At 46.4% G+C, this 26,380-nt stretch overlaps 1 protein-coding gene across 5 annotated transcripts in view; it reads right to left on the bottom strand.

Annotated features, from left to right (window-relative positions):
• Window positions 1–26,380, bottom strand: part of MED24 (mediator complex subunit 24) — a 598,903-nt gene that overhangs the window by 196,876 nt on the left and 375,647 nt on the right. For all 5 annotated transcript variants that reach the window (XM_069634774.1, XM_069634779.1, XM_069634777.1 and 2 more), the window contains 5 exons: window positions 25,560–25,702; window positions 17,222–17,259; window positions 16,936–17,018; window positions 9,971–10,149; window positions 6,370–6,469 (listed from right to left, as the gene is read on the bottom strand). In XM_069634774.1, the coding sequence (XP_069490875.1) occupies window positions 6,370–6,469; window positions 9,971–10,149; window positions 16,936–17,018; window positions 17,222–17,259; window positions 25,560–25,702 (543 nt within the window). The remainder of the gene's footprint in view (window positions 1–6,369; window positions 6,470–9,970; window positions 10,150–16,935; window positions 17,019–17,221; window positions 17,260–25,559; window positions 25,703–26,380) is intronic.

The raw sequence follows: 26,380 nt of genomic DNA on the forward strand, positions 1-26,380 counted from the left end.
GAGTAAAATTGTTGTTGGCTTTGCTGCTGGCGTTGGCCACGAAAGGAGCGTCTATTGCCATAGCTGCGTCTGTTAGGTGGCCTAGAAATTTGGTCAAGAGTTTTGATGGTATCAAACTCCTTCTTCGCATGTTCTAGTGCCTCATCAACTGCTTTCCCAAACAGATGTGTTTGCTCTATGGGCTTATTTATTAGGGAAGCCTGAGTTTCTGGCTTAAATCCCGAATTGCGCAGCCAGACATGGCGTTTGAGAAGTATTCATTGAACCAGGGAGCGGCCAGCTGTCTCTGCGGCATCTAAGGAGTTCTTTACGATGCCCTGGTTTACAAGAGTTCCCTCTGATATAGTAGCCAACAGGCGTGAACGCAGGGGTTCTGGTGCGTCCTCTGCTTCGCTGCGCAGTTTGCTCCACTGTGCATCTGCGTAGCTAGCTAGTAGGGAATTGTTATTCGCGATCCTGGTTGAGAAGGCGGCGGAGGTCGTGATTCTCTTCCCAAGTGCATAGAGCTTCTTGCCCTCTTTGTCAGGTGGTGCCTCACTAGTAGATAGTGGTACCCCGGCTCTCTTTCTTGTGTTTGTCACTACCAGAGAGTCCGGAATAGAATGTCCCCTGATGTATAAAGGGTCAGAAGACGAAGGGCTCAAGAGCTTTTCTATCCGAGGGTTGACCCCTCTGACTAAGGCCGGATTGGAAAGGGAAGGAGTTATTCTTCTCTTTATAGAAGCCAGGAGCGGAATGGACTGGCTGACCGGGGCTTTTTCTTTAATAACTCTTTCTACAAAGTCTATGTCCGGAAGAGTCTCCCCTGTGTCTATTTCAAAATGCGCTGCTGCCTTGCGCAATAGTGCATTAAGTGAAGGCTGGTCATCTATGGGGGAGGTGTTCCCAATAGGTGAGTCCTTGGGAGGAGAAGGGTGAAAGACATCAGGGTCTGAGTGCACTGATGGGGATTGCCAAGGCTGCACTGATGGGGAGTGCCAGGGCTGTGAGGTAGCTGTATCTTCCTCAAAAGCTCCTGCGCTAGTGTAAGGGTCTTCCTCAAACCTCTCCTCCTCATGTTCTTCATCTCCACCTAAACACTCCTCATCTTCCTGGAGGTATTGCTCCTCTTCAGTGAGGTCATATGCATCTGTAGAAGGGGGAAACAGCCTAGGAATCTTGACCCTAGGGTCATCCTGGGTCCATTCTCTTGGTCTTTTGGGTGTGGGTGGGTTTTGGCTACCCAAAAACCTCTCCATCTTTTCCATACAAGAATGGAGTCTTTCCATGGTCTCATGGGGAACCCCTGAATAGTCTAGAGGGGGGAAATCAGTGTTATCACCTTCAAAACGCTTCGAACGCTCCCACAACGTCGACGAAAGGTTTCCGTCGCCCTCAGAAAAGCCCTCCGGTAGTTCAGAAGTGCCTTTAGATGAATGGGGCAGTTCCTGGCTACTCTTGTGCTTTTTCGGCGTTTCTATTTCCTTCGGTGTGGTATTCGACGTCTGTTTCGTCGTCCGCTTACGTTTGTCCTCGGAAACAATTCTCGCCAGACTCTCGACGACGAGTTCGTCAGTCGAGGGTTCTGGAGTCGGCGTTGCTGGCGTTGCGCGTTGTTTTTCGACGGCCGCTCTATGGAGCGTTACGTCGGATGTTTTTGAGGTAGCGCCCGTATTAGATGAAAGCCCAATCGCTGGTCGCGGCTGCGTTTGCGGGTGGGGCTTGAGACCCTTGCGGTCTGAGGTCGACGCCGGAGTGCCCTGCGTCCCCTTCGGCGCTGGTGGATCCTTCGTCCTGGACGAAGAAGAGCCGTGGGTTGTGTGCTTAGGCCTATGGGGTCTGTGTGCGTCCTTGTCGCCGGGGTGTTCATCCCCATAAGCAGGGCGTGAGCCGAGCCCGTCGGGGCCGGGGACGGACGTCAAAGAGCGCGAGCGCTCCTTCTGGGGGTTAATGACTTCCGTAACGGACGTCGAGTTATCACCCTCCTCGTCACTTTCTGTAACAGCGGCGGCGGGTGAGGAAATTGACTTCGACATAGCGTAGTCCGCCCACCTCTTAACTTTCCGTTCTTTAAGAGTTCTTGGTTTCAAGAGCTTACAGGCCGCGCAGCTGTCCTCCTTATGATCGAGGGGCAAGCAACGATTACAAAGCTTGTGTTTGTCCTTCCAAGTGTATTTGCCCCTACAGCGTGGGCAAAACTTAAAAGGTGTCCTCTCCATAGCTGAGGCAATGAAAACTGGTGATAACAACCCCAAGGGAAAGATAGGGGAGAAAGAAAGACATTCTCGACGAGAAGGTAAAAGTTTGAAACCCCCACTCTCCCTACTGTATGTTGGCCGGCGAGGCCTGGCCACGTGTTCGGCAGCGCCGAAGGATCTCCTCCGTCTCTTCTCCTCCGTCGAAAACTTGCTCGGCGGAGAAACAGCTTCACAGCTAACGTCGAGGGGAGGGATCTTTAACAATGAGTGTATATTAAGGACCGAGGTCCGTAGTAATTGTTTAGCAATGTCTCTCTAGGAGCTCCGCGTAAGGCGACCATAAGCTGGGCGGAAAAAAACAATCTGAGGGACCTCGACGCGTGAGAGATTGTGGGTACAACGCACGTCACTATAGGGATAGTGTTACAGACACGCCTTGTCGACGTCCCCTTTTCGACTACGAAAAACAAAATGCAATACTCCGCAGTGACCACTGGATGTCGGACCTATGCACAGCATGTGATTCTAAGCAGATTAACAAACATCAGAAATATATATATATCCATTCAATATGGCCCCATCCCCTTTTATTTGCCACTTTTCAATGTTTCTACTTCCATCCGTTATTCAGTTCGAGCGCCTTCAGTCCATGGGGCGCCTGCGGGGATCGGACAGGAGTTTCTTCAAAGAGGCACCTGCCCACCGTCTCTGGTCACACATGTTGTAGCACCGCTCCTCACAGGAAACTCTGCAGTCCTCCGGCTAATGGTGGAAGAAACCAAGCATCCGAAGATCTGGACCTGAACCACCCGCACTGCTACCAAAATGTGCATTAGCACCTTCGGGCGTCCTTATGCGCAGAATGGGATTACCATAATAAATGATCTCAGACCCAAATAACCGGACAAATTCAAAGAATATGCCAAAATACTACTTTATTATCAGTTCAATAAAGTAGGGAAACCTGGCGAACAACAAATTGTTGCGAAAACATTCTCTATTACATTTTGATTACACAAAGGCTTTAAACCTTGATGTACGTCAGTTATGACGTCATCCTATATGGCAAATAATAAAACCTCTTGGACGCAGGGATTGGTTAGGGGAACATATCTACTTATAAAGTGTTAGTAACATGATTGGCTGCCTCTCATCCGGCAGGCATGCCTTCAACCTCCCGCTAACAACGTATAATACAGATTATAGCAGCATAACAGAAGCAGATTGGCCCCTGCAACAATGTATGTTCACCATTGCATAGGCCCTCATGTTTGGTTGGCCTTATCTCCCAACCTTGGATATTCGGCTTGTTAGCAGCACATGAGCAAAACGAAACCCAGGTGCAGAGAACAATGTCCGACAACTGCCCACTTGCCCAATTAGTCTACCATCTCATCAGCCAAGGTTTCTCCTTTGCACTTGACCTTGCTCGATGTTCTCTTCTGTGGAACCTTAAGGGGAGTTAAGGTACATCGCGATCTTCATCTGGGGCTTATGAATAGGCCTTGCATTCTGGTTTTACACCACGTGTGAGGATACCATTACTTTGTCCATATTGTCTTTCTATTTAGTGCCATTTAATTCAATTATCCTGGGTGTCATGACTCTCTTCGGCCCCTGGAGACTTGGTTGCTCCATCCTACATATGCTATCTGCATCTTTAATTGTCTAATACTTGGCATTCGCAAATGTTCTTTCATTTACTTAATCTAAGGGAAATATGTCCTGCGTACATTGCTTATCCTTGTTCACACCCTTTGTACTCTGTAGTTACTTCTTTCTGTGGCATCTTTGATCTCTGGCCAACAGCTATTCTTTGTTCAATCACACATTTATATTTCCAGTAAATATCAGCTCTGCAGCCCTGATCTCTGTCCTTCGAGCCTTTCGCTTACTTTTATTCAGAGCCGACGTCCAGCTTTTCAACATGGCAGCTTTACTGGGGTTATATTTTCTACTGCAGCAAGCTTCTATGTGGCTCATCTACCTTGCGTTTCTGCGTATACACATTTACTACACATCTGGTTTCTTATCTTCTTCACACTGGTATATACATTTACTCTCGTTTCTTCAGTTACATCTTTATTCTTTAAGTATTTGCATATCGCTTCTATGCGTCATTGTGTCTTCTCCTGATGACATCACTTTACACATGCCATATTTCCTTTACCGCTCTTCGATATTCAGCGGTGTCTGCAGATCTCCTGGTACCACTTCAGTTCAAGGGTACATTCGGTATGGCTGTCTTGAATGCGTAACATCTCTCATATATTCCATACAGTATTGGAACGATACCTGGAGTCATGCACAGTGTTTTTTAATTCTTCATTGAGCATGTCAGAGGTGAGAGGGTGGGTTCTATCAATGATGTACATGTCTGCTTCTCTCCAGACTGAGTGTCCTGTGCTGGTCTCCCACAAAATAACATGTCCATGAATTGCAATTTCTGATCTGAGAGGGTAGGAAGGCAGCCAAAAAGCAAAATGGCACAAAGAACAAAGCTTGTTTGTTTGTTTGTTTATTTACTTATATGGCGCACCGGACCAGAAGGTATGAGGGCGCAAGCATTACAAGTATATTCTCAACTTAGTTGCAGTGCTGTACATTATTTACATTTTTATACAAAGGATGCAGTGGGGAGATGCAGTTACAAGGAGACAGTGAAGTGCAATTACGAAAGAGTTACAAATTGAAAAAACATTTTCAGTAGTTACAAAGGTGTCGGTAATTGGTCTTTGTTCTTTAGCCACTGGATGTAGTTACGCCTAAATTGGTGGTAGGTTTGTGGTGCTCTAACGGAGAGTGGTAGTGTGTTCCAGTGTTGGGCTGCTTTCACCTGGAAGCTATTACCGCCCATTTTCGTTAGCGTGAATCTGGGAACAGCAAGTAGGTTAGCATTGCTATTTCTGGTGTGTCTGTTGGACGTGTATCTGGTTATTCTGTCAGCTAGGTAGCGGGGGGCTGCATTGTTAAGGCATTTGTGGGTTAGGGAGGCTACCTTAAGCAGGATTTTGTCTGAGGTGGTGAGTCAGTTATGAGTTGTCCTAATATTAGAGATGTGTTCTCTTTTAGGGATGCTAAGCGTTGCTCTGAGAGCATTGTTTTGTAGGATTTGATTGGTAACCTGTTAGTCCAGTTTTGAAAGTATGAGGGCTCTCGCTAGAGTAATGCAGCTTTGAGTAGAGAGGAAGGGTTTGGCAGAGCGTATAAGCTTGCAAGTGTAGGCTGTGGTGGAGGCCATGGAGCTGACCTGTTTATGGAAGGAGAGGGTGGAATCGAGGTACATGCCGAGGGTTTTCACTTCCTTAGCTACCTTTATAGAGTTGCCGTCTATGGTGAAGCTGGAGTAGTTGTATCACAGGGAGCAGCGATTTTGAGATTATGGTACTCAAAAAGACATTGTGGTAAAAAAATAAACAAACGTGCATGGTAGCGCACCAGAGAAAGTAAAAATCGGTTCACTGCCACCAGCCTTTTCTGTACAATGCACAAAATTAACCATAATGCCACTTAAGAAAAACAAAATGGCAAAGAACGCGTTCATGGAGCAATCCAGTTAACATGGTTTGTGTTGCAATGAAAAAAGAAAGGTGAAAAATAAATGTGCAGGTTCTCCCTGCTCTGGGTACCTTAAGGACTACCCAGTTCACCCCAAATGCAGTGAGTAGAGCAGGTGTGAGGCTTAAAAAGACCCCACTCATCCCAAAATCAGCTATAGTCCTAACACAACAGATATGTTTTGGTGAGGTGGGGCAATGAAGTCAATGGAGGTAAGATACAAAGAGAAATCTTTCTTAATAACGTGCTTGTGGATAACTACTGTCGTAGATTAACATTTATGTATTAAACATTGAAATGGCCCCAGATTCATCAAGGAATAGGAGTAGGTGCTCTTGCGTATCTAAATACATTCCCCAAAGATGCCCAAGCCAGCTGTTTATCAGTCTTCATATTAGAACATAAGTGAAACGCTTTTGGAATGTAAAATGTATGTCCATGTTTTGTGGCTTAAAAATCTTTGCTAAAAACACTTCTTCAAAAGGTGCTGCAGCTTTACCTATTGTCAGTGGACACCACTGCATGGCTCAATTTGTTTTGTTATGAAATAATTTAACGTAATATTTCTGAATAGGACTAGCCTTCCAACTGAATAAGCCAATGGCCAGGACGCTTGGCAGGGTTGCGCTCATACCTGAATGGAATCGATGGTCAGGACCCCGTTCTCCCAGGCATTGAGGATCTCTAGGATGGCAGCAGATATGCTCAGACAGGCTTCATGCCACTTCATCTGACTGTGGGTAAAGGAAAATAATAGAAAAAAAGACTATTTAAAACCAGCACTCAAAAACAATAAGCATATGTATGTGGCGAGGGAGAGGAACACAGAAAAATGTGATGGAAGCAGTGAAGAGTATTATTTTAGAAAAAAGCTCAAGAGAGTCTGAATTGAACATGTGATGCTCAATTACGTGTGAGGTTGGGCCCCTCCTAAGGTCAAATTGAAGTCTGTGATTCCAGGGATTTTTATATACCAACAGATGCGAGTTTAGATCTTCACCCAAAGTATATCTCAGATCAATACTAAAGAATAGCTACAACGTGTTGTTTACTATTTCCCCCCTCTTTTGGAGCACATTCTCTAAATTCCCAAGGGAAAAGAGGAAAGGGGTGCATCTGAGTCAATGTTCCAGCCTGGAATTCTGGCACAATGCCATGAGAACATTGAATTTCCAGTTTACCCAGATTTCTCCCCCAACCCCCAGATGAGTCGAGATCTGAAACCTTAGGAGCAAGGAGTATACATATGTGCACCTTTGTGAGATCAGGGTGCCCCTGGCATCAGTATCCTTGTGAGGTTCACTTTGCACAGCTTGCTGTGTGGCTCCCACTGGTTTATACCAGCCTTTGTTAGATTCCAGCTGGGCACAACCTGCTGTACACACAGGTGTCCCTACAGAGAAAGAGTGCTTCAGTTGCCAGTACTACATAACTTTGAGAATGGTGTCTGTATTCAAGATCTGAATTTACACCTTAGAAAAAGCCCTCAAGTGAACAAAAAGGAACCTGATGTTAGGGATTGGTGCAACTACCTATGTAGCTGAGATTGCAGTCTTGGTGGACAAAGCAGTTCAGGCACTAAGGCTAGCGGTTACAATGCAGGTAGGAAGATACTTCAGCAGTGGTAGGTCTCAGACAGTACCTACGGCCCGGAGAGTGTAGGAAAGTTGGAATATCTATTTTCGGAACTTTGAATGAAAGGACATGTACTGCAAGAAAGGCTGTGCATTATCAGCTGAACGCCTGTACGGTACTTTGCTCTAAGTACAATGAAAGGTTGCTTCTTGTGGATCATGCCGCTGAGTAGCAGAAAGGGATTAAAATTAAGTTTTAAAACCGGAGTGGTTGTCAGAATTTGTTAAGTGAGATACGCTCTATGCCTTATTGGTTCTCAAGGCTTACTTTGAATATGCTATGGGTTTGTCCTCCATTTAGTATGCAGGATTTAAATGTTTTCCTTCTCTCACTTTAGTTATGATATCAAATTGTTCTCCATCTCCCGAAATGCAGCATTTCACTTTGGAGTTTTGCGTCATGGCTTCCCTCTTGCTGACCACATTGCTTGGTACGTCACATTCACTTAAGCGGAACGCCTTCTGTGTTATTCTCAGTCCCTTAAGACTTTGAGCCTACTCCAAACTCCCTTTAGCTAGGGTTGCGTGTTGGACCTTAAAAGACTCACTGTGTAAAGAAACTGCCTATGTAACCTTCAGAATTGCTAGTGCTACACTAACAACAATTTTCCTTCCCAAAAGTCACTATCTTATATGTGCATGCATAGTAAATGTCTTTACCATATTTCGGCTAAGATTTGCGATTGCGCGTTATTAGCGATAATACAATAGAACTGTCATTACTGAATCTGTAACAAATGTAACTGCTAACAACTACAAAATTAGCAGTCACCTTTGAAAAGTATTCTAAAGTACTCCTAAGTGTTTTGGTTTATTGTGATAAGTATTTTAAAGTGATTCCTGTGTAAATATAATAAATCTATATTTTAATATACATCCGAAAAAGGGCAGTCCATTACATCTGTCCTTTACATTTCTGCCAATCACCTTTGTTCTCAGAAATGCAACCTGGAAGCACATCAAAGCAATTAACCTGTGCGTTGGCATGTTTTACAGAAGACCTGTCTGGTGTCAGCCGCAATTAGATAGTGCAAGCTAAAAATAAGGCTCTCAGGGTAAACAAATGACTGCTTTAAAATAGGGACTGGCTGGCAGCCTTTGCTGGAGTACTTTGCAGAGTTAAACAGCTAAGCATCAAACCATGTTTCTAAAAGTAACGACAAAAGTCCTTATATTGGAACAAGTGTTTTCTACAAGGCCCAATTCCAAAGATCCTTGGATATTTTCATTACTTTGGATGCTGCATTAACTAAGAGAAGCCTAACAGCCTGTGTTAACATTTCCCTATTTTTGTTTATTTCAATCCCCGTTTTTGCTGTTCAATCTGGAATTCTAGCAAACATCATTGTCAGGGACTTCAGCCGTAAAAGAAAAGTGATATTTTACGGTACTTGTTTAATGTATATTTAGTTTTTTCTATTAACTGTTTAGTGTAACCTTCTTTGATTTAGACATTGTATTGTGCAATACCTGCAAGTAGGGCTGTGTGCTAGAACTTGTCATTGGTATCTGCCTTCTGAATGTGGCTCATGCAGTCACAAATGCAAATCGTGCGGAGTACCTTGGGAAGTGAACAGTATCCTCAGAGTAAACACCCCCCCCCCCAAATATGGAACAGATCCAATCCAAGAAGGCCTCAGGCCATATCACCAGGATAATCAAAGCACTGTGCAGTGCACAAGGTACCTGAAGACAATGCAGGTGGGATGGCTCCGGTAAACCAAAGGGAGCCTAGTCATGCACTTGCAGCTCACACAGACCAAAGCTTTCAAAGCTCAGTGCTAAACAAGAGAGCCTGCCTCCTCCACACTTCACAAGTGTGAAGACCGAGTAGGCCTAGTCAGAGGTTCAACCTGTGCATGCGGCCTGTGAAAAAAGGAGGCTGAGTGAGGGCATTTCTCAACAACTTCCAGCATTGCTTCCTCTTCCGTGACCACAAGCGGGGAGGAGGGAGGGGAAAAGGGGAGTGATCATAAAGTATATATCTAGAAACCATGCGAAAGCACTGACCGCGACTTGCTTCGCCCACTCAAACTACGCTCAGATACTTGAAACTTCTCTTTTTGTTATAAATGTGTCACTAGTGAAGCTGACTAATTAATGACACTGGAAATGTCCTTCCCATTTATAATCACAACCTCTGTGGCATTGGCAAAAGAGAAACCATCAACCATCAATCAGCCCTGCAAGCCTTAGCCTTACATTCAAGGGGTCACATGCTGTGCAAGATGCTCCAGGGTCAAAGGGCATTCAAACCTTAGCCCTTCCTCTATGGTAAGGTGGCCGTCCATCTGCATAACCAATCTAGAGTGATCAACTGTGGGGGTAAGGAGTCCTTTCCTATACTCACTCAATCATTGGACTCTCCCCACAATCAAAGAGGATTTGCTCATCTCATCCGAGTTTATATACCTATGAAATGGATCCCGAGTGGGATAAGACTAATTACGTCTCTAACTGGATTGTGGACCATGCTGAATGAGTGTTGGCACAAGTTGCCAAAGAATGGGAGATGTGAAACGGTGTGAGGGCAAGGGGTGAGATACTGTTTCTAGAATATCAGGAATGGGAATGTACTCAATGGAAGTTATTGACACGTACACTAGTTTCATCTCAGAAGAGTTGTTGAGCAGAGCGACGAGAGACTCCACTTTAGTGGTGTCAGGCCTGAAGCAGGGGTGGTCGGGGTTCAGGATCTTCCCTTCCTCCGGCATGCAGGTTTGCATCCAAGTCTCAAAGAACGGCACCTCTCCCCCAACAGTTGGCTCAGAGACGATCACCTGCACAAATAGAGAAGAGATATATGTACTTAAACCTAGCCTTAATCAATCCCACTGAATTGAGAAAGCCTCACCTGCATGGGAAGCGCAGAGATATGTACGTAAACCTAGCCGTCATCAACCCCACTGAATTCAGAAAGCATCACCTGCGTGGGAAGCGCAGAGATATGTATGTAAACCTAGCCATCATCAACCCCACTGAAATCAGAAAAGCATCACCTGCGTGGGAAGCGCAGACTAATGTACCTAACCCTAGCCGTCACCAACCCCACACAATTCAGAAAGCATCACCTGCGTGGGAAGCGCAGAGATATGTACGTAAACCTAGCCCTCACCAACCCCACTGAATTCAGAAAGTCTCACCTGTATGGGAAGAGCAGAGATATGTACTGAAACCTAGCCTCTATGAGCGCCACTGTGCGCCTTACCAAGCCCAAATTCAGGGAGGCCAGATGGACAAGTGCCAGGGGAAAGCAGAGTGCAGGGAACGAGGGTCCACATGCTAAGTGCGAGGACGGGGCTAGATCGGGATCAGTAGGGGTGTAGGCCCTGCCAGGCTAGTACAGGGGGAGGGAGCCCGGTAGGGCAAGTGTAGGTTGGGGGTGGGGGTTAGAGGAGAACAAAGTGCTGGGGTAGACTGGGCGAAGAGGGCCTGGTGCCCTGTACGACTCAGAAGGAACCAGGCAGCCAGTCAAAATGTGGCAGAGAGGGATATTAGCAGAGGAGGGGGAGAAAGAAGGAAGAGTTTTGAGAAGCGGTTTTGAGATCCGGTTCAAACATGAGGGGCAGGGAGGCCATTCCAGAGGGAGGCTCCTGCGGAAGAGAGAGATCTACCCCCAACTCTCTGCTTGGAAGAGAGTCTGATCTGGAGAGAGTTGGAGCTAGAAGACCGAAGGGCTCAAGCAGAGAGGTATTGGGGGAAAGCGAGTTGGAGGAAGCTGGGTCAGGCCCCAGAAATCCTTGTGGATGATGCTGAGGGTCTTGATCTTGATCCTCGCAACAACCGGGAGCCAGTGGAGAGACTTTAGGGCTGGGGAGATGTGGTCCATGGGCTTGAGGCCAAGGATAAGTCTTGCAGTCCTATTCTGGATTAGTTGAAGGGGGTGAGGGGAGGATTTAGGCAAATTGAGGGAGAGGCTGTAGCAGTAGCCCAGCCTAGAGAGGACCAGCGCTTTGGAGACAATGAGTTTCTGGGGGTAGGTGAGGAAAAAGAGAACGCCTCTAAGGAGGTGCAGCTGAAAGTGGGCCTTCTTGGCAAGGTCTGCAATGTGAGGCGAGAATGAGAGAGGGGAGTTGAAAATGCCACCAAGGCTTTTTGCCTCACAAAAGGGGGGACAGGAGGGGGCCCATGGTGGGCGGCCAGAGAGTAGGAGGGAAGGAAGGAGCAGGGGTCCCAATGAGAAGGATCTCAGTCTTACTGGCATTAAGGCAGAGATCAATAGCAGCACACCATGCCTGAATAGCAGTCTGACAGTCAGGAATAAGAGCAAAAGAGGAGGAAGTGAAGGGAAGATTGAAGGAGAGCTGCGTGTCATCTGCATAACACTGGAAGTGAGTAGAGAAGGCAGAGATCAAATGGGCTAGAGGGGCACGGCAGATGTCAAAGAGCCACAGCGAGAGGCTAGAGCTGAGGGCCACCACAGGTGGACAGTGTGAAGGGGAGAGGAAAGGGCCCAGTGGAACCTGGGAAGGTCAGTCAGAGAGGAAGGAGGTCAACCAGTCCAGTGGCAGGTCTGTGAAGCCGTGCAGAGAGCAGAGGTAGCAAAGTTGAGGACTTGCTCTAAAGGGAGGAAGTAATAGAGAGGAAGGCCAAGGAGCAGACTTTAGCAGTAGTCCAGTTTGCTGAGCGCAAGAGTGGAGATTAGAGTTTTTGTATAGGGAGGGGTTGGTAAGGAGGACACATTTTTTTAACGTTGTGGCGGTTAATCCGAGCCGCACAAGCAGTGATAATGAAGTGTTGCGGCCATAGATCGCTATCATAGAAGTCACCTTATTTGCAAATCTTGGCTACGGGAACTAGAAAATCAGGTGGGAAGGGGAGGGATGTCATGGGAAGCTGGGAGAAAGATGACTCATTTTTGAAGAACGCAGCGGAGAGCCATCCAGTGATGAATTGAAGTGAGATAATTTGTATCCGTTCAGAGATTGCTGGGGTGAAAGAGAAAAGGAGAAAAATATTGACATCAGCTAAAAGTTGATCATGAAAGCCAAAGGATGAGCAAAGTCTTTCTAGGGCAGAGGTATAGATAGATGGTGAAGAGCAGAGGTCCAAGGAGGTCTTGGGGGACGCCGACAGATATTTCAAAGGATTGACCTTCCAGACACTAAAAGATAGGTATAGAAGACTGGTGGCTTGGCTTGATGAAGGCACTGTGGCCTCAGACTCTGCTTTATTGAGGAGCATTGTTTCACTATATTTTAGCAGGTCCCCAAAGGGAGTGCCCTCTTCTAAGAGGTCAATATCCCATGAGATTGTCCCAAACGTAAGGTTTAAGAATTAAATAGATACATGACATTTTCAGGTTTTAGGAATTCAATGTGAACTGATGCTGCCACCTGGTGGAATAAATGGAACATAGCTTTCCGACATTGTGCTAGTAAACACCATTAGAGCTACAAAAGCATGTATGGTATGGTATGACTGGAAGGAAAATTATCTCCTGCAGTACATTTTACCCATTGTGCCAAGTAAAACTTAAAAGGAATTAGGAGGTCTGCAAGGCCATTTAGCAAGAAGTTCAATATGCAATGTAACACAGAGTATAAACTCAGAGTCCTCCATATTCCCCCACTGGCTCTCAAATGATGAAGACGCCTCATCTTCACTTGCACCTGCCACATTTGAAAACCTTTCCATTAAATAATGTCCATGGCCCTGCAGCTGGAAGTAGGCATCGCAGTAACCTGGAATGCCCGCTCGGGCCATGTTCTCTGACCTCAACCTATGCTAAGGAATCCCCTGGAATGTCTCCTCCCCATCACTGGGCTTTCCAGCATTCAGGGTTACAGGGGGCAGAAGGGGGCTCCTTGTTGGGTTAGATCACATGGTGGGGGGTGAGGCACAGACCAGCCATATTTAAAACAAACCCAGGGAATCTCTGTTGGGGAGTTTTACAAAAGTCCACCTTAGGTAGGGCTTAGGAAGACTCACACTTGGGACACAGGGCTCAAACTTGTAGTATAGTCCTGAACCACACATGTTTTGTTGGTAACAATGGCTGAGTGTTGGGGGAGTTTTCCTAAAGTATACCAACAGGTGAGACTCTATCAAACTATCCCTTGGTATACAGGCCCCCACGCTTAGTATAAGTCTGTACTACCCAAAGGTTTGGTAGAATGGCAGAGCAGCCAGGCTCATCTTCGGAGGAGGATGTGAGCTGTAGGCAAGCACAATGAACTCAGTAAATATATAGGCCCAAAGAAACTCTCACACACTTGTAGCTACAGTATAATATAGAATTATTTTATATTCACAAGGCAACGTTATTTTCCAGGTATGTAAATACTATTTAGACTAATCAACATAAATAGAAAACTTCAGCAATACATTTCAGATGAGTAATAGTGGTGGAATGTACCAGTCATGAACACAGTTCACTTATTTAAGTCACTCAGACAATGACTGTAAGGAAAAGCGGTTATTCAGCACCAATAATAGCACTATACCACTTTAAAATACTTTTCAATTATTGCAATACTTTAGCAGTCTTTCCCTAACTAGTTAAGAGTTCTTTAGAGTCAGTTGAAGAGTGGTGCAAAGTCATGTGTAGCAGCGGAATAAAGTTACTTCAATGACTTTCAAGTAGGATGCTTTAGTTGAATAAAAAGGTTATCAGGGACCTCGTAAAGGACTCCCTATAGATGCACAAGCTTTAGGCCTGGGCATACTGGTATGGGTGACCACTCAAACACAGAATACAGCACTCCAGTAACACATGAGTGACAAATTAGCTTGAGGTAAGTACTAATTTGAGCCCCATAGTACCTTAGGAGTATTGAAAAAGATGCAGCTGGATTCTCTCCTATGTAGCAGCGGTGGACCCGGTCTCCTGTTCCCTGGTCGTGGTGACGAAAGGAGGGACTCTGGAAGGGATGTCGCAGCAGAAGACGCGCAAAAGGATTCTCAGCATGAAATTCTTTGGACTCCCACATCGGTCTGCAGTTTTGGCACCTTTTTACAAGCTCCAAAGTGAACAGTTACTGCCCAGTCTATCCACCGTGATTCTGCAGTCATGCACTCTGGTGAGGGGACTTAGAGGAGGGGGATCTTGTCCCTGGAGGTCCAACTGGAGCTCACCAAAGTTCTGGGCAGATTCGTTCATGGGAAGATGATGCCCTGCAATTGGTCCGGAGGTCCCCTGGTATTGGCGATTTGCAGCCCTGAAAGGTTACAGCACGTCGGGGAATGGCTCGTTCTGCAGGTCGGATTTGAAAACGGGGTCAGGACAGCAGTGGTCTCTTTGCGGTCAAGCGTCTGCTTGTGTCTCTGGTAGTCTTCTGCTTGGGATCTTCTTTCCCAGTGGTAGACTTGCCCAATGCCTGAGGAATCTCACCTTTTATCAAGATTTCCCGTTCATCCTCTGCAAACTCTCCCTACAGTTTACAGGAAGGGGCGAGTGGCTGTCCAATCAGGACAGCCAGCCCCACCCCAGTGGAAACTGGTTCCATTCAGGCACATCAGCAGACAAAGGATAGGAGAGTTTCGGGATCCTCCCATGCTTCCTGCTCTCACAGACTCGCTGGAGACTCGGCGGGCTACACAAAGGTTTCCTGCCAAAGACCAGACTCATCAAGACCTCCCCCCTCCTAGGATGGAAGAAGAAGGGCTAACAAAGAACACACACACAAGAAATGGCAAAAAAGAAAGGAGCCACCATGTTGGAACATAGGTGACCCTCCTACACATAACCGCAGCTGTGACTACAGCCTGCGGTGGAAAATCGCACATTAGTCTGTAGAACACGCCCACTGCCACCAGCCATAACTATAGGGTTGTTACTGTAACTAAAATGTTACAGGAGCAGAGAAAAGGGGGATACTAGGTGTCCCCTCAGCACTCCACATAAGGTAGTGTCTGCTGATCTCTCAAAAGTAAAAGTTAGGAAGGATAAAAAGTATCCCCCTATCCTTAAGAACAGTAGTTTTTAAGGAAATTAAAAGAATATAAAAAGGAAAACCCAAAGGACTCCTAGCATCACTGCACATAAAGGTGCTGTGTGCTGCAAAAATTAAACACAGATGCCTTTAAAAGGTATGGAGGAAAGCAAGACTCCACAATATAAAGCAAAACAGAGCACAGGGTTCCCCTAGAAAGAGCATAAAAGATACCGGATTCTTGGTCAGACAGATGAAAGAAGGGACACTGGAATGGTTCTCGCAGCAGGAGCAGTCGAGTGGCGAGGCTCCCGGCAAAGGATTCTTCATGGCTCTGATTTTGGCGCCCCTTTCAACACCAGTGAAGAACGATTACAGATGGGTCGACTTGTCTCACTTTCTCAGTCCAGCACTCTGGTGAGAATCTTGCCTCTGGAGGTCCGGAAAGAGTCACCAATGTTTCGGGAGGATACGATCTTCGGAAGGTGATGCACTGCACAATGGCCACAGGGCTCACGGTATTGGCGGTTTGCAGCTGGTGAAGGTCACAGCTCATCATGGGATGGCTTGAAATGCAGGTCGTCTTGAGACTGATTGGATCCCTCAGTCTAAGGGAGAGAGTCGTCCTTTTCAGGGCTCTCCTGACACTTGGAAGAAGGGGTCGTCGAACAGCAGCGATTACTCAAAAGGCATCTCCGATCGTCTGGATATGGCTGCCGACCTCTATCCTCTTCCTCATCGTCGTTGCTTCAGTTCCAGTGGTCAGCTTGCTTTCTGCCTCAGGATCCATTACTCTTACGCAGGAAGCCAGCCAATCAGCACCCATGCACCATTCCTATTGTGGGTTGTGGCTGTCCTTTTAGTACAGCCATCCTCCCAGTTGGAACTGTTCCAGGCAGGCACAGTGGAGTTTGAGTCCTCCTCTGCTTCCTGTCCTCACAGACACACTGGCACTATGACGGGCTTCACAAAAGGATCCCGCCGAAGATCAGGCTGCACGGCAGAAGAAGGACCAAGAGGGGACAAACCACCTTGAATTGGCGAAAAAGAACAATGTCACCATTTTGGGTTAATGGTGACCCTTCTGTACACTACTGCGGCTCCGAGTATAGCCTGGGGTAAAAATTGCATAAAAGTAGGTAGGATAAAACCACTGCCATCAGCTATTCAGATGAGCTTGTCACTGCAACCAGTGAGAAAGGGGCTACTGTGTAACCCCTCAGCACTCCACGTAAGGTGGGGTGTGCTGATCTCACGATAGAAAAGATAGGAAGGATACTAAATATCCCCCTGCCCTTGGGAACATGTGTTCCCACAAGGGAAAGGGAAGCTCACGGGCCTCTCAGCAACACTGCCCAGAAAGTGCTGTGTGCTGCAAAAATCAAATACAGATGCCACAAAACCTGCAGGAAAGCATGTCTCCAAGAAAAAGGTATAAAAGGAAATACAAAAGTATCCCAAAGATAGGGTAAAAGAATGAGTGAGTGTGGAATAAGTTTCCCACTCAGGAGAACTGACAAGAAATCCACAAGTCCAGCAAAAAGTGTTGGGGGACTCGCATGTGAACGAGATTTCGCATCAAATTAAATTCTACCTAACGGTCTCCTGGAATGTAAGGACCTCACGGTATTAGGCATTACATCAGATGTGTCTTCCACCCGTAAGCATGCAGCCACAGAGTAGACTTCTTACCTCAGAGCCATAGGTTTGAGCCACGTGGCAAAGCATGAGGAAGGAGATATCGAAGAGCAGCGCCCGCACTGAGGCAGCTTTGGCTAGGGAGGAGAGAAACTCAGGTTAGTTCTTAGACATGCAAGACTGAATGGTACAATCCAAGACGCCACCCCACCCCACCCCACGGAGTACCCTGCGTACTCCGACAGACCAGAATACATCCCTCCAGGAAGGCCATCTCAGTGTTTGCCTTTTTACCAACAACACACTTGTCACATGTGAGAAAGGGAAACATGGTACTCACAGCTTTCTGCGCTGATCTGTTTCGTGAATTCATTTAACCTGCGGGGGGATGACAAAAAAATGACAGTTCATGGCAGACGCTAGAATTGCATATCGCAAACCAGTCAAGAGCAGACTGCGAGCACTTCAGTCCCTAGCATGCCTATATGTGCAATGGATGAGTTTCACCTACAAGGAAGGATATTCCCTGTATTTTTCAAAGCAAAATGACTAGAAAATCATTTTACAAAATGATGTACCATCAAACACTATATGGATCATATAGTGTTTGATGGTTCCTCACTTGTAAAAGGATTTTCTAGTAATTTTGATTTGAGAAATACATGGGCTATCCTTCCTTGTTTGTGTAGCTTCTTTAGCCCCATGGACCCCTGTTTTCAAATAACATTGGGCTGACCTTTTTTGATACAATGGGTGTGTTTGAGCAGGTTTGTCCTCACAAGGGCTGTGAAACCACATATTTCCATACAATGGTTCTGCCATGTGTACAAAGACTATGCTCTCTTACACACACCCTTACAAGGACTGGGCTAGTGCCAGTCCTGTCCTAAAGGCTTCCCTACCTCACAAACTGCATATTTGTATTCAGATACATGGTTTATTACAAACCTTTATCTTTTGACAAACTCATCCATATTTACATTCCAATAAAAATCACAAAGAAAAAAAAAAGAAAATCACATTCAAATGTCCCGAAAGGAAAAGGTAACCCAACACAAATATGGCCCATTAATCCCCAATCCCATCTCATACTCTTTCCCCCATGCCTCTTATACTTCAATCATAAAAACCTGAATAAAATACATTTTTAGATGTTCATTACAATCACCTGAGCCTAGGAGGGTCCGTCCCCCTTTAAAGAAATAACCCGTCAGTCCTAAACTTTCCTTTAAAAAAACAGATTACCGCAAAAAAAATAGAAAAAATAAAAATAAAAAGGATTTTCCACCGGCCAAGATCCAAGCCCAAATAGCTTCCGCTTCCCCCAAATATCTATTTTCGATAAGCCTGCCAATATACTGGATGCACATATCGGTCAGTCCCGGACAAAAAAAGATAATATGGTTCATTGTTTCAGGCTTTTTCCCAGAAACACAAAATCTACAGCTAGAATCCGAGACCTGTCCATATATCTTCAAAATGTGTCTCGTAGGCAGTATATTGAGACAAAAACCCCATGAATGGCTGCCTATACCATTCACACGGAAATTGCTTCAAATACTTGGGGATAGAGTCGTAGGCTTTAGTTTGGTTTTTCAACTGGGATTGAAGGACATACTGCCCCTTTTAGCTTCAGGGTCTTGATCCAATAATTTTCCCTCAGGAGTCTTTTCAACTTCCCCAGATTTATTAGGAGGGTGTCTAGACAGGTGCCCAAAGAATCCACCAAAGCTTGACATGTTCTCCCCCATTGTTCTAACACATTGTATCCAGTATCCTTTTTCGGTGTCAAAATCTGATACAGTATAGGTTTCAAACACACTATACATTTCCTAAATAGTGATAGCGATTTCCAGATAGAACTGGCATAGATCGATGTCAAACCAAGTTCATATCTGATCACTGCTATAGGAACATTTTGGGGCAGCCTCAGAATCTTTCTCCAAAAAGAGGCCTCCAAGTTCCCCCAGATTTTCCAAGGGGTCAATATATAAGCATCTGCACTATAAGTCATACAAACCTTAGTTTTATAAAAGGTCAAAATTGGCAAAGGGGAACATATACAAAATTTCTTGTAAATCAATCTACCTTGAGCTGTCAGAGTGTTTGTTTTTCAAATCCGTCTGGCGAGTGTCGGCCAAGCTTGGATTTATTCGCACTCCCAAACACATCACTGATGTCACCTGGGATAAAACCTGATCTCCCAGGTACCATTTGAAGGACTGTTTCTGTCTACCAATCTTCGAGGAATAAACTAAAACATTTATTTTTGCGACATTTATCTCCACTGCATTTCTTTTCATTTAGTTTCATTATAGAGGTCTTCACAAGGACTGAATTGAATGACACCTACCATAAATGGGTCGTGCTTTACCAATCATGTCCACACATGGTCTGTGCAACAGCATACCTACCCACACATAGTTTGGCCTCTAGCATACTTGTTCTCATGGTATGGAGTCGGAATCTTGACAGCAGGGACAGAGACAAATGTCACCACAGGCTATGCTATAACATGGCAACACTTAGAGGGACTGTGCCACAGCACACCAGGCCCATATGCCACCCTGTAGACTCCGTCATTCAATGACTGACTAGTGCTTTGCCATTGGTGCCTTGTTGCCATCCCCTACCGGAGCGCATACACAGCTAACTAGGCCAGATACGGGTCTAGGAAAACACAGGGTATCATTTTTGGATAATCCCCTCTCCTAGTGAGACTACAAGCACTTTTTGCTGGACTTCTGGACCTTTTTCCGAAATCCTGAATGAGTGGAGCCTTTTTCCACTCATTCATTCTTATGCACTCTGTCTTTGGGGACTCTGTTCTCTGTGTTTTACCTGTCCTATGGAGTCTACTTTCCTCCATGCCTCTTTAAGGCATCTGTATTTTATTATAGGAGCACACCGCTCCTCATCGGCAGTGTGGCTGGGGCCCCTTTGGGTCCTTCTTAGAGATTCTTTTCTTTATCCCAGAGAAACTACAGTTCTTAAGGATAGAGAGCTACTTAGCATCTCTCCTAAAACGTTATATTCTGAGAGATTGGCACACACCATCTTCTGTGGAGTGACAAGAGGATACTTAGTAGCCCCCCTTCTTTCTGCTCCTGTGACTTTTTAGTCACATCGACAACCTCCTAGTTATGGCTGGTGCCAGTGGACGTGGCCTACCAACTATTGTGTGATTTTCTACCGCAGACTTTAAGTACTAACTTGGGGGCTTCCTTATTTTTCACCATTTCTAGCGTGCTTGTTCTTTGTTAGCCCTTCTACCATTCTGGGAGGGGGAGGTCTGTGTGCGTGTTTTACCTTGGGCGGGAACGCTTGGGTGTCCCCACCTAGGCTCCAGAGTGCCTGGGCAGGCAGTAAGTGTGGGAGATGTTTTCCACCCCCGGTCCTTTGTCTGCCAGAGTGCCTGAATGGGACCTGCTCCCACTGGGGGTGTGGCTGTCCAATACAGCCATACAACCCTTTCTGTAAATTGCTGAGAGATATTGCAGAGGAGTGTGTGCTGGAACATGTATATACGTTGAGGCTCCTGGAGTTAAAAGCAAGTCCACCACTGAAAACTGAGGTAACCGAAGAAGACTACCACCAGAGATGCCTGCATACCCTATGCAAATCCGTGAAGTGACCACTGCTGTCCTGACCCTGTATTGTATGCAAAAGAGGAACTCTGAAGAGGACAACTCCTTCCCTTTGACTGGTGTGAACAACTAGTCCCAAGACAAACTTTAATTTGAGCCATCTCCTAAGGTCTTGTGACTTCCCAGAGCTGCGGAACCCCAATACCAGGAGACCAGCGACCCATTTTAAGTGCATCATTGTGGAAATGCCGAATTCATCCAAGTCTTTGCTGAGTCCTCAAGGACACTGCAGAGACACAATCCAACTCATCCAAGTCCCCTCAACAGAGTGCAGGACTGAAGGAACCTAAGAAGCTTGACCAGGTGAATCACATCTTTTGTTGGTGCGGCAGAAAAGGTGCCAAAACTGCAGAGTGACCAGCGAAGTTGATGAAAGCCATGCCAGAGGTCCCCCCTCGAGACTGCTGCTGAGATATCCCGTCCATTGTCCTGCCTTTCGCCATCAGACAAAGGAATATGGAGGTCGGGTCCAGAGCTGCAACATCATGGAGCGTCCAGCCACAAACATTTCCTTCCAACCAAAGGTACTGTGGGGGAAAAGGTATTGCTTACCTTATTCCAGAGCTTTGGAGCGCACGCAGAGGTGTCCAGAGCAACCCCTTCTTACCTCCGACCCAAGCTGCTGCTCGTGTCCCTTTAGCAAGTCCTTAAATAGGGTCTCTAATGTTGGTTCAGTCTTCTTGCATCTTTTATCCTAGAGACTAGAACGTATACATAGGAACCTTTAAATTCTGCTGCTATTCAAGACTTTAAGTCTCTCCAAAAAGGGTTGCATTTTGGACTTTTAAAGCCTTGATGTGTGAAGAAACTGCCTCTATAAACTTAAGCTCTGATAGCATTACACTAACCAACTGTGTTCCTACCTAAAAATCGCTATCTTGTATGATTTTGCTGACTTAATTCAATTACTGTATTACTTTGTGGGCATGCCTTATTACGGATTATACGGTAGATAAGTCTGACTGATCTGCCGCTCTGCCAAGGTTCCTGGGTAGTACAGACTGATGCTAAGAGTCGAGGATCTACAAACCACTGGGATAGCTTACTAAAGTCTTACCTCCAAGTAGGACTTTAGGAAAACTCCCCTAACAGGGACTCCTATCCTGAAAGCTGCAGCTGTACTAGCTCCGAGTCCTGCAGTCTTGGTCACTATACTGGCTGAGTTTAATGGTCAGGGTTAGGGTCAATGCACCAGATGCTTTGTTCCGGAGAACAGCCATTATGTACTGTATGCCTAGGAGCAGGCAGTGTAACTACAATATGAACAAGACAAAAACTCTCCTGTAATTGCTAAAATCCATATCTTTTCCTGATTGCCAACCAGAGAAGAAAGGGGTTTTAACAGAGCACTCCTAAAGCAAACGATCCAGTGCAAAGCTAACAGTAGAAGCACCAGATCTACAAGCTGTGAGTGAAGGTAAAAGCATCAAGTGATGCTGGCCTTACACAAGATGTCTATTGCAGCTGCTGGCCAAGTCTGACACAAGTTTACATGTGTTAGGATGGTTTCTCTTTTCAGGTGTCATGAGGCACTGACCCTCAGCTTGGCAGCCCCTGGCTCACCAGATGGTGGCAATGGCGGAGCATTCAAGGTCTACTCCCAGGAGAGATGCAGATTAGTTTCACATGCAGTTGTCAAGAACTGTATTGTAACAATATTTGGTACCCGTTATCCGCGACTGGTCAGAACACTGAGAACTGGACTCTCGCCTCCTTGGGGGGTCCAGTATGGTAAGGCGTGGCAAGGAACCAACCCCATTGCCTCCCAGAGAAAGACCCACAGAAGGAAACTCAGGGACTGGGATGCTATACCACGGAACAGCTCCCCATAGTTTACCTGGTGCAGGAACATCGAAGGGTGCTGAACCACAGAGCCAGACTGATGCTGCAGCTGAGGTGGTAGGTCTAATGGCAGGAGAGAAGGCTAGGACAACAGAGCTGCGGCAAGATGACCCCCAGAGACCCCCAAGAAGCCCAGAGCGAATTGGAGGCAGAGATGAGCTCAAGGGAGAACACTGCGGGGTGAGAGAGGCACAACAGACAGACGGGCCAGGCCATGGCACAGTGAGGAACAGGGAGAGAGCAGGATAAGGCAAAGGCCAGGGAATGGCAACTGGGAGTACGGAGCATGTTATGATGCATCTGTCTCCTCCTGCGCTTGGTCTAAACACCCCTTACTCCACGGATATGATGCAGACTGCCACCAGCACGTTTGCTTTGGCAGCACAGAATGCTAGCCATAGCACACATGAATGCAGACGTGGCGCTGGCGCTTTGTGCAAGCGCTGTCGCGTCAAGATAGCCGTGCCCATGGCACCAGCGGCAGACTCCCCTCCGACAGCAGGCCGTCACTGCCCACCCGACCGACCATTCACACCGGATCGTGCGGGGAGCCTGTGCGGGAGTAGGGCTTTAAGCGTACACCGCAAGTACACCTGCCAGTCAGGTAAGAGCTGGTTGCTTCTGCTTTACTTCCCATGCCTGTTTTGCTCATTCCTATGGGGAAACTGACTAGTCCTTAAAACCATCAGAACTGAGAGATTATGTCTCTTTATGATTTCTAGTTTTGGTACAAGTTACCTTACAGTGAAGTGCAATTAGGATACTTTGAATCCTAAAATCATTTAATATGAAAGCTGTGACGAATCCAGGGTATTCGTCTGTTCTCCAGAAGGGGGTGCCACCCCCATTAAGACTAGGCAGGTGAGCCTGCTACGTAAGCAGGATCTCACTTGAAGTGACTCCCTCTTAGGGGACAAGGACTCCCAATCTATAACAAGATCTCCATTAAACCCAGTCATCTCTGCCTATATGGGATTAAACAAGGTTGTCAATTTGATAAAACCTTTACTGCTACCTGACAGAGATCATCACCCCCGCCCCTGAGTGTCAAGTCTTGTAAGCAACAGAACTTTACCTCTAATTTCAGAGACCCATATGAAAACCTTTTGATCCTCACCTGGAGAGAGGAGAGACCAGCAGACGTAGAGTCAATCAGTTGGGGCGGAAACACACAGAGCGGACGCCGCTGCTACCGCACGGAACTGGTGCTGCCTGGAGGCAGGACCACAGAGGTTACGTGGTGGGTTAGCAGTCCACAGAACGCTGCCAAGCCCAGGAGTGCCAACCAAACAAGGTTCTCCCCTCACATCATGAGAGACCCAGACAGAGGAAGAAGAGACACTGGTGAGCCTGCGAGAGAAAACCAGAGAGGGACACCAGCAAGCCCACAAGAAGGCTGTCGCCACACACAACCAGATACAGACACACAGGAAAGCCCTTGAGAAAGCTGCCACCAGAGAAAACCAGAGAGAGACAAAACACTAGCAAGCCCATGGGAAGGTTGCCGCCAGTGGAAATCAGAGAGAGAGTCAGACGTGTCCACGAAAAGGCCGAGGCCCGAAGAAGCAAGAAAAAAAAAAAAAAAGATTGGCGAGCCCACAAGAAGGTTGCCCCCGGAGAAACCCAGAAGGAACACTAGCAAGACCACGAAAAGGCTGCCACTGGAAGGAGCCAAAGAACGAGGAGCCGCTCAGAAGGACGCCACCAGAGAATGACAGAAAAGGGCCTGACACGATGGGGGGTCCGCCACCTACAGAGCCACCAACCATACCTGGAAAAATTAACGCGGAGCATCAGGTATGCAGTTTGGGCACTAGAAAGGGTCGTGGGTGGTTGAGCTCTGCAATGAACACGGGGAAATACAAGACATGATATGCCGACCCTATAGAAACCAAGGTGAACATATAGATGAAGAGAGTAAACCTGAGCAAATACCAGAGCAAGGTATAAACTAACGGGCTAGAGGGCCCAGTAAAGGTCCACAGGGACCATGTTAGGACACAGATAACAAGGCTGACCAGAGGGTACAGGAGAGAAAATTGAACCTAGTAAAAAAAATAGTGACTAAAACCTTAAGTGGAGGCATAGTTGCCCTGGAAAGAGGGCTGTCAAGATAAATCACAAGTATTTGTAAAATAATGAGAAACATAACCTTTCTGCTTCAGTGAAACTATAAGGTTATGGAGAATTGAAAGGAAAACCAGTCCATGGTAAAAGACTTGACGAGTGAATCTCGTTTCGCCTGCTCCAGCTTTTTCAGCAGTCTCTCTCTAAGGGAAGCCATGCTGTGCCTGCTCCTGTGTTTGCTGCCTGAAGATTGCCTGGTGCTGCCGGACCGTGGTGACTAATGTTGCAACACTCCTTCCATCCGGTGAGGTGCCTGAGGTGGGAGTTGCCCCGAGGTGGTCTACTGGAAGTTGTCTGGAACCCAGTCCTGTGTACAGCGACCAACCAAAACTACATCCCGATGTTGAAAATGACCTCTGCACGTGCAACCCCTGGTTGTTCCTCGACCTGACCGAGCACAAAAGATTGGGTCCTCCATGGATTCTGAAACACTTTCAGTGGTCTCTGGAAGAATCGGAGTCAGACGGCTAAGTTAACATACCTGTTTCTGCCCCCCCAACCCCCAAACCCCTATCCTCCATAGGGTTAAAATGGACATGAAGTCCTGCCCTAAACACACTCATATCTGAACTTTGTTGGTGGAACCTGGGTTAAGGATCCTTCCCTAGGCCTATCCTAGTATGTTGGATTGTGTTGAGAACTTACCTGAACCTTACTTGAATTTTGGAACTCTTATAAATCATAGCCACTGGCACTGCTAATCCTACAGCACTTACCTGACAAAGTATATGCTTTGGAACTGGCGAACTTTCGGCACAAGGACCCAAACCATCTTAGGGTTGGACTTAAATTAGGGAAGATGTTTTGTGTAGATTCTAAAGAGCATCTTTAATAAGTGCTAAGCCTGAGAGACCGAGCGCCTCCCTGGGGGGCACAACACTGAGCTGCCAACTAAATAAGGTGATAAACATGGACTTAACAGGAGAAAAGGTTTGGTAAGCCAGTCATGCACAAGCAAATAAATCAGAGCTTCTACCTGCCCAGAACTGCAGATTACAACGTTTGCCCTCACAACATGTTTTAGCAGTGCATGAGTTTGCAAAATGGATTTTGCGTCCTTACTTGATGAACTTGCGGGCAAATGACTTGAGTTTTCCGGTGGCGGCAGCAGCTGTGAGCAACAGGTCCAAACTCTTGCCTGACAGCATGTGGCCCAATACTCCCAGGAGCCCTTCTGGTGATTTTGAATGGTCAGAGTCCATGGTCTGTGGGGAGATTGACAACAAGGAAATGTTAACTCTGTGACATAACATGTGACGCTAATATCTTGTGACACAGAAAATCAGAAGAACAATCTTTGGGGGTGCAATAAGTATCGATATTCAGATGCCGATGATGTGGAAATAACTCCCAGATTTCCATTTGCTTAGACTACATCGTCACACATTCATGCTGCAAAGTCTTCAGTAGCTTAGAAAGCAACTAGCAACCTACTCAGAATGCCAATGTATGCACAGATAAGAGGGAGTGGAGATGTCAAAAACATCTCACCCTTGTGAGATTGTTCTCTGTCCATACAGCAAATTCTAACACTTACCCAACAAGCTTAGAAATCAAGCATCACAGCCAAAGCCATTAGAAAATGAGCCACCCAAAAAAACTCCAGACACCTATCAACTGGCAGATATCCAGAATTGAAAAGCAAACCCATAAAAAAACACCCTGCTCCACAAATAATGCCTCTTTCCACATAACCACCAACATGAGCAGCGATTACACCAACACAGAAGGCCCGGTGGAAGCTGCACATCCTGTGTGTGCTGCCTGAGCTTCCCCACTATGCCACATCACAAAGGCTCCTTTTCTTCAGTTTTTAGTAACTGGCCTCATAGACCATTTTTGATTTTACTTCCACAAGCAAATCATTCGTATCAAATTCCTCA

The sequence above is a fragment of the Ambystoma mexicanum genome, chromosome 13, assembly GCF_040938575.1.
Source record: "Ambystoma mexicanum isolate Mex_15411 chromosome 13, UKY_AmexF1_1, whole genome shotgun sequence".
NCBI classification, from domain to species: domain Eukaryota; kingdom Metazoa; phylum Chordata; class Amphibia; order Caudata; family Ambystomatidae; genus Ambystoma; species Ambystoma mexicanum.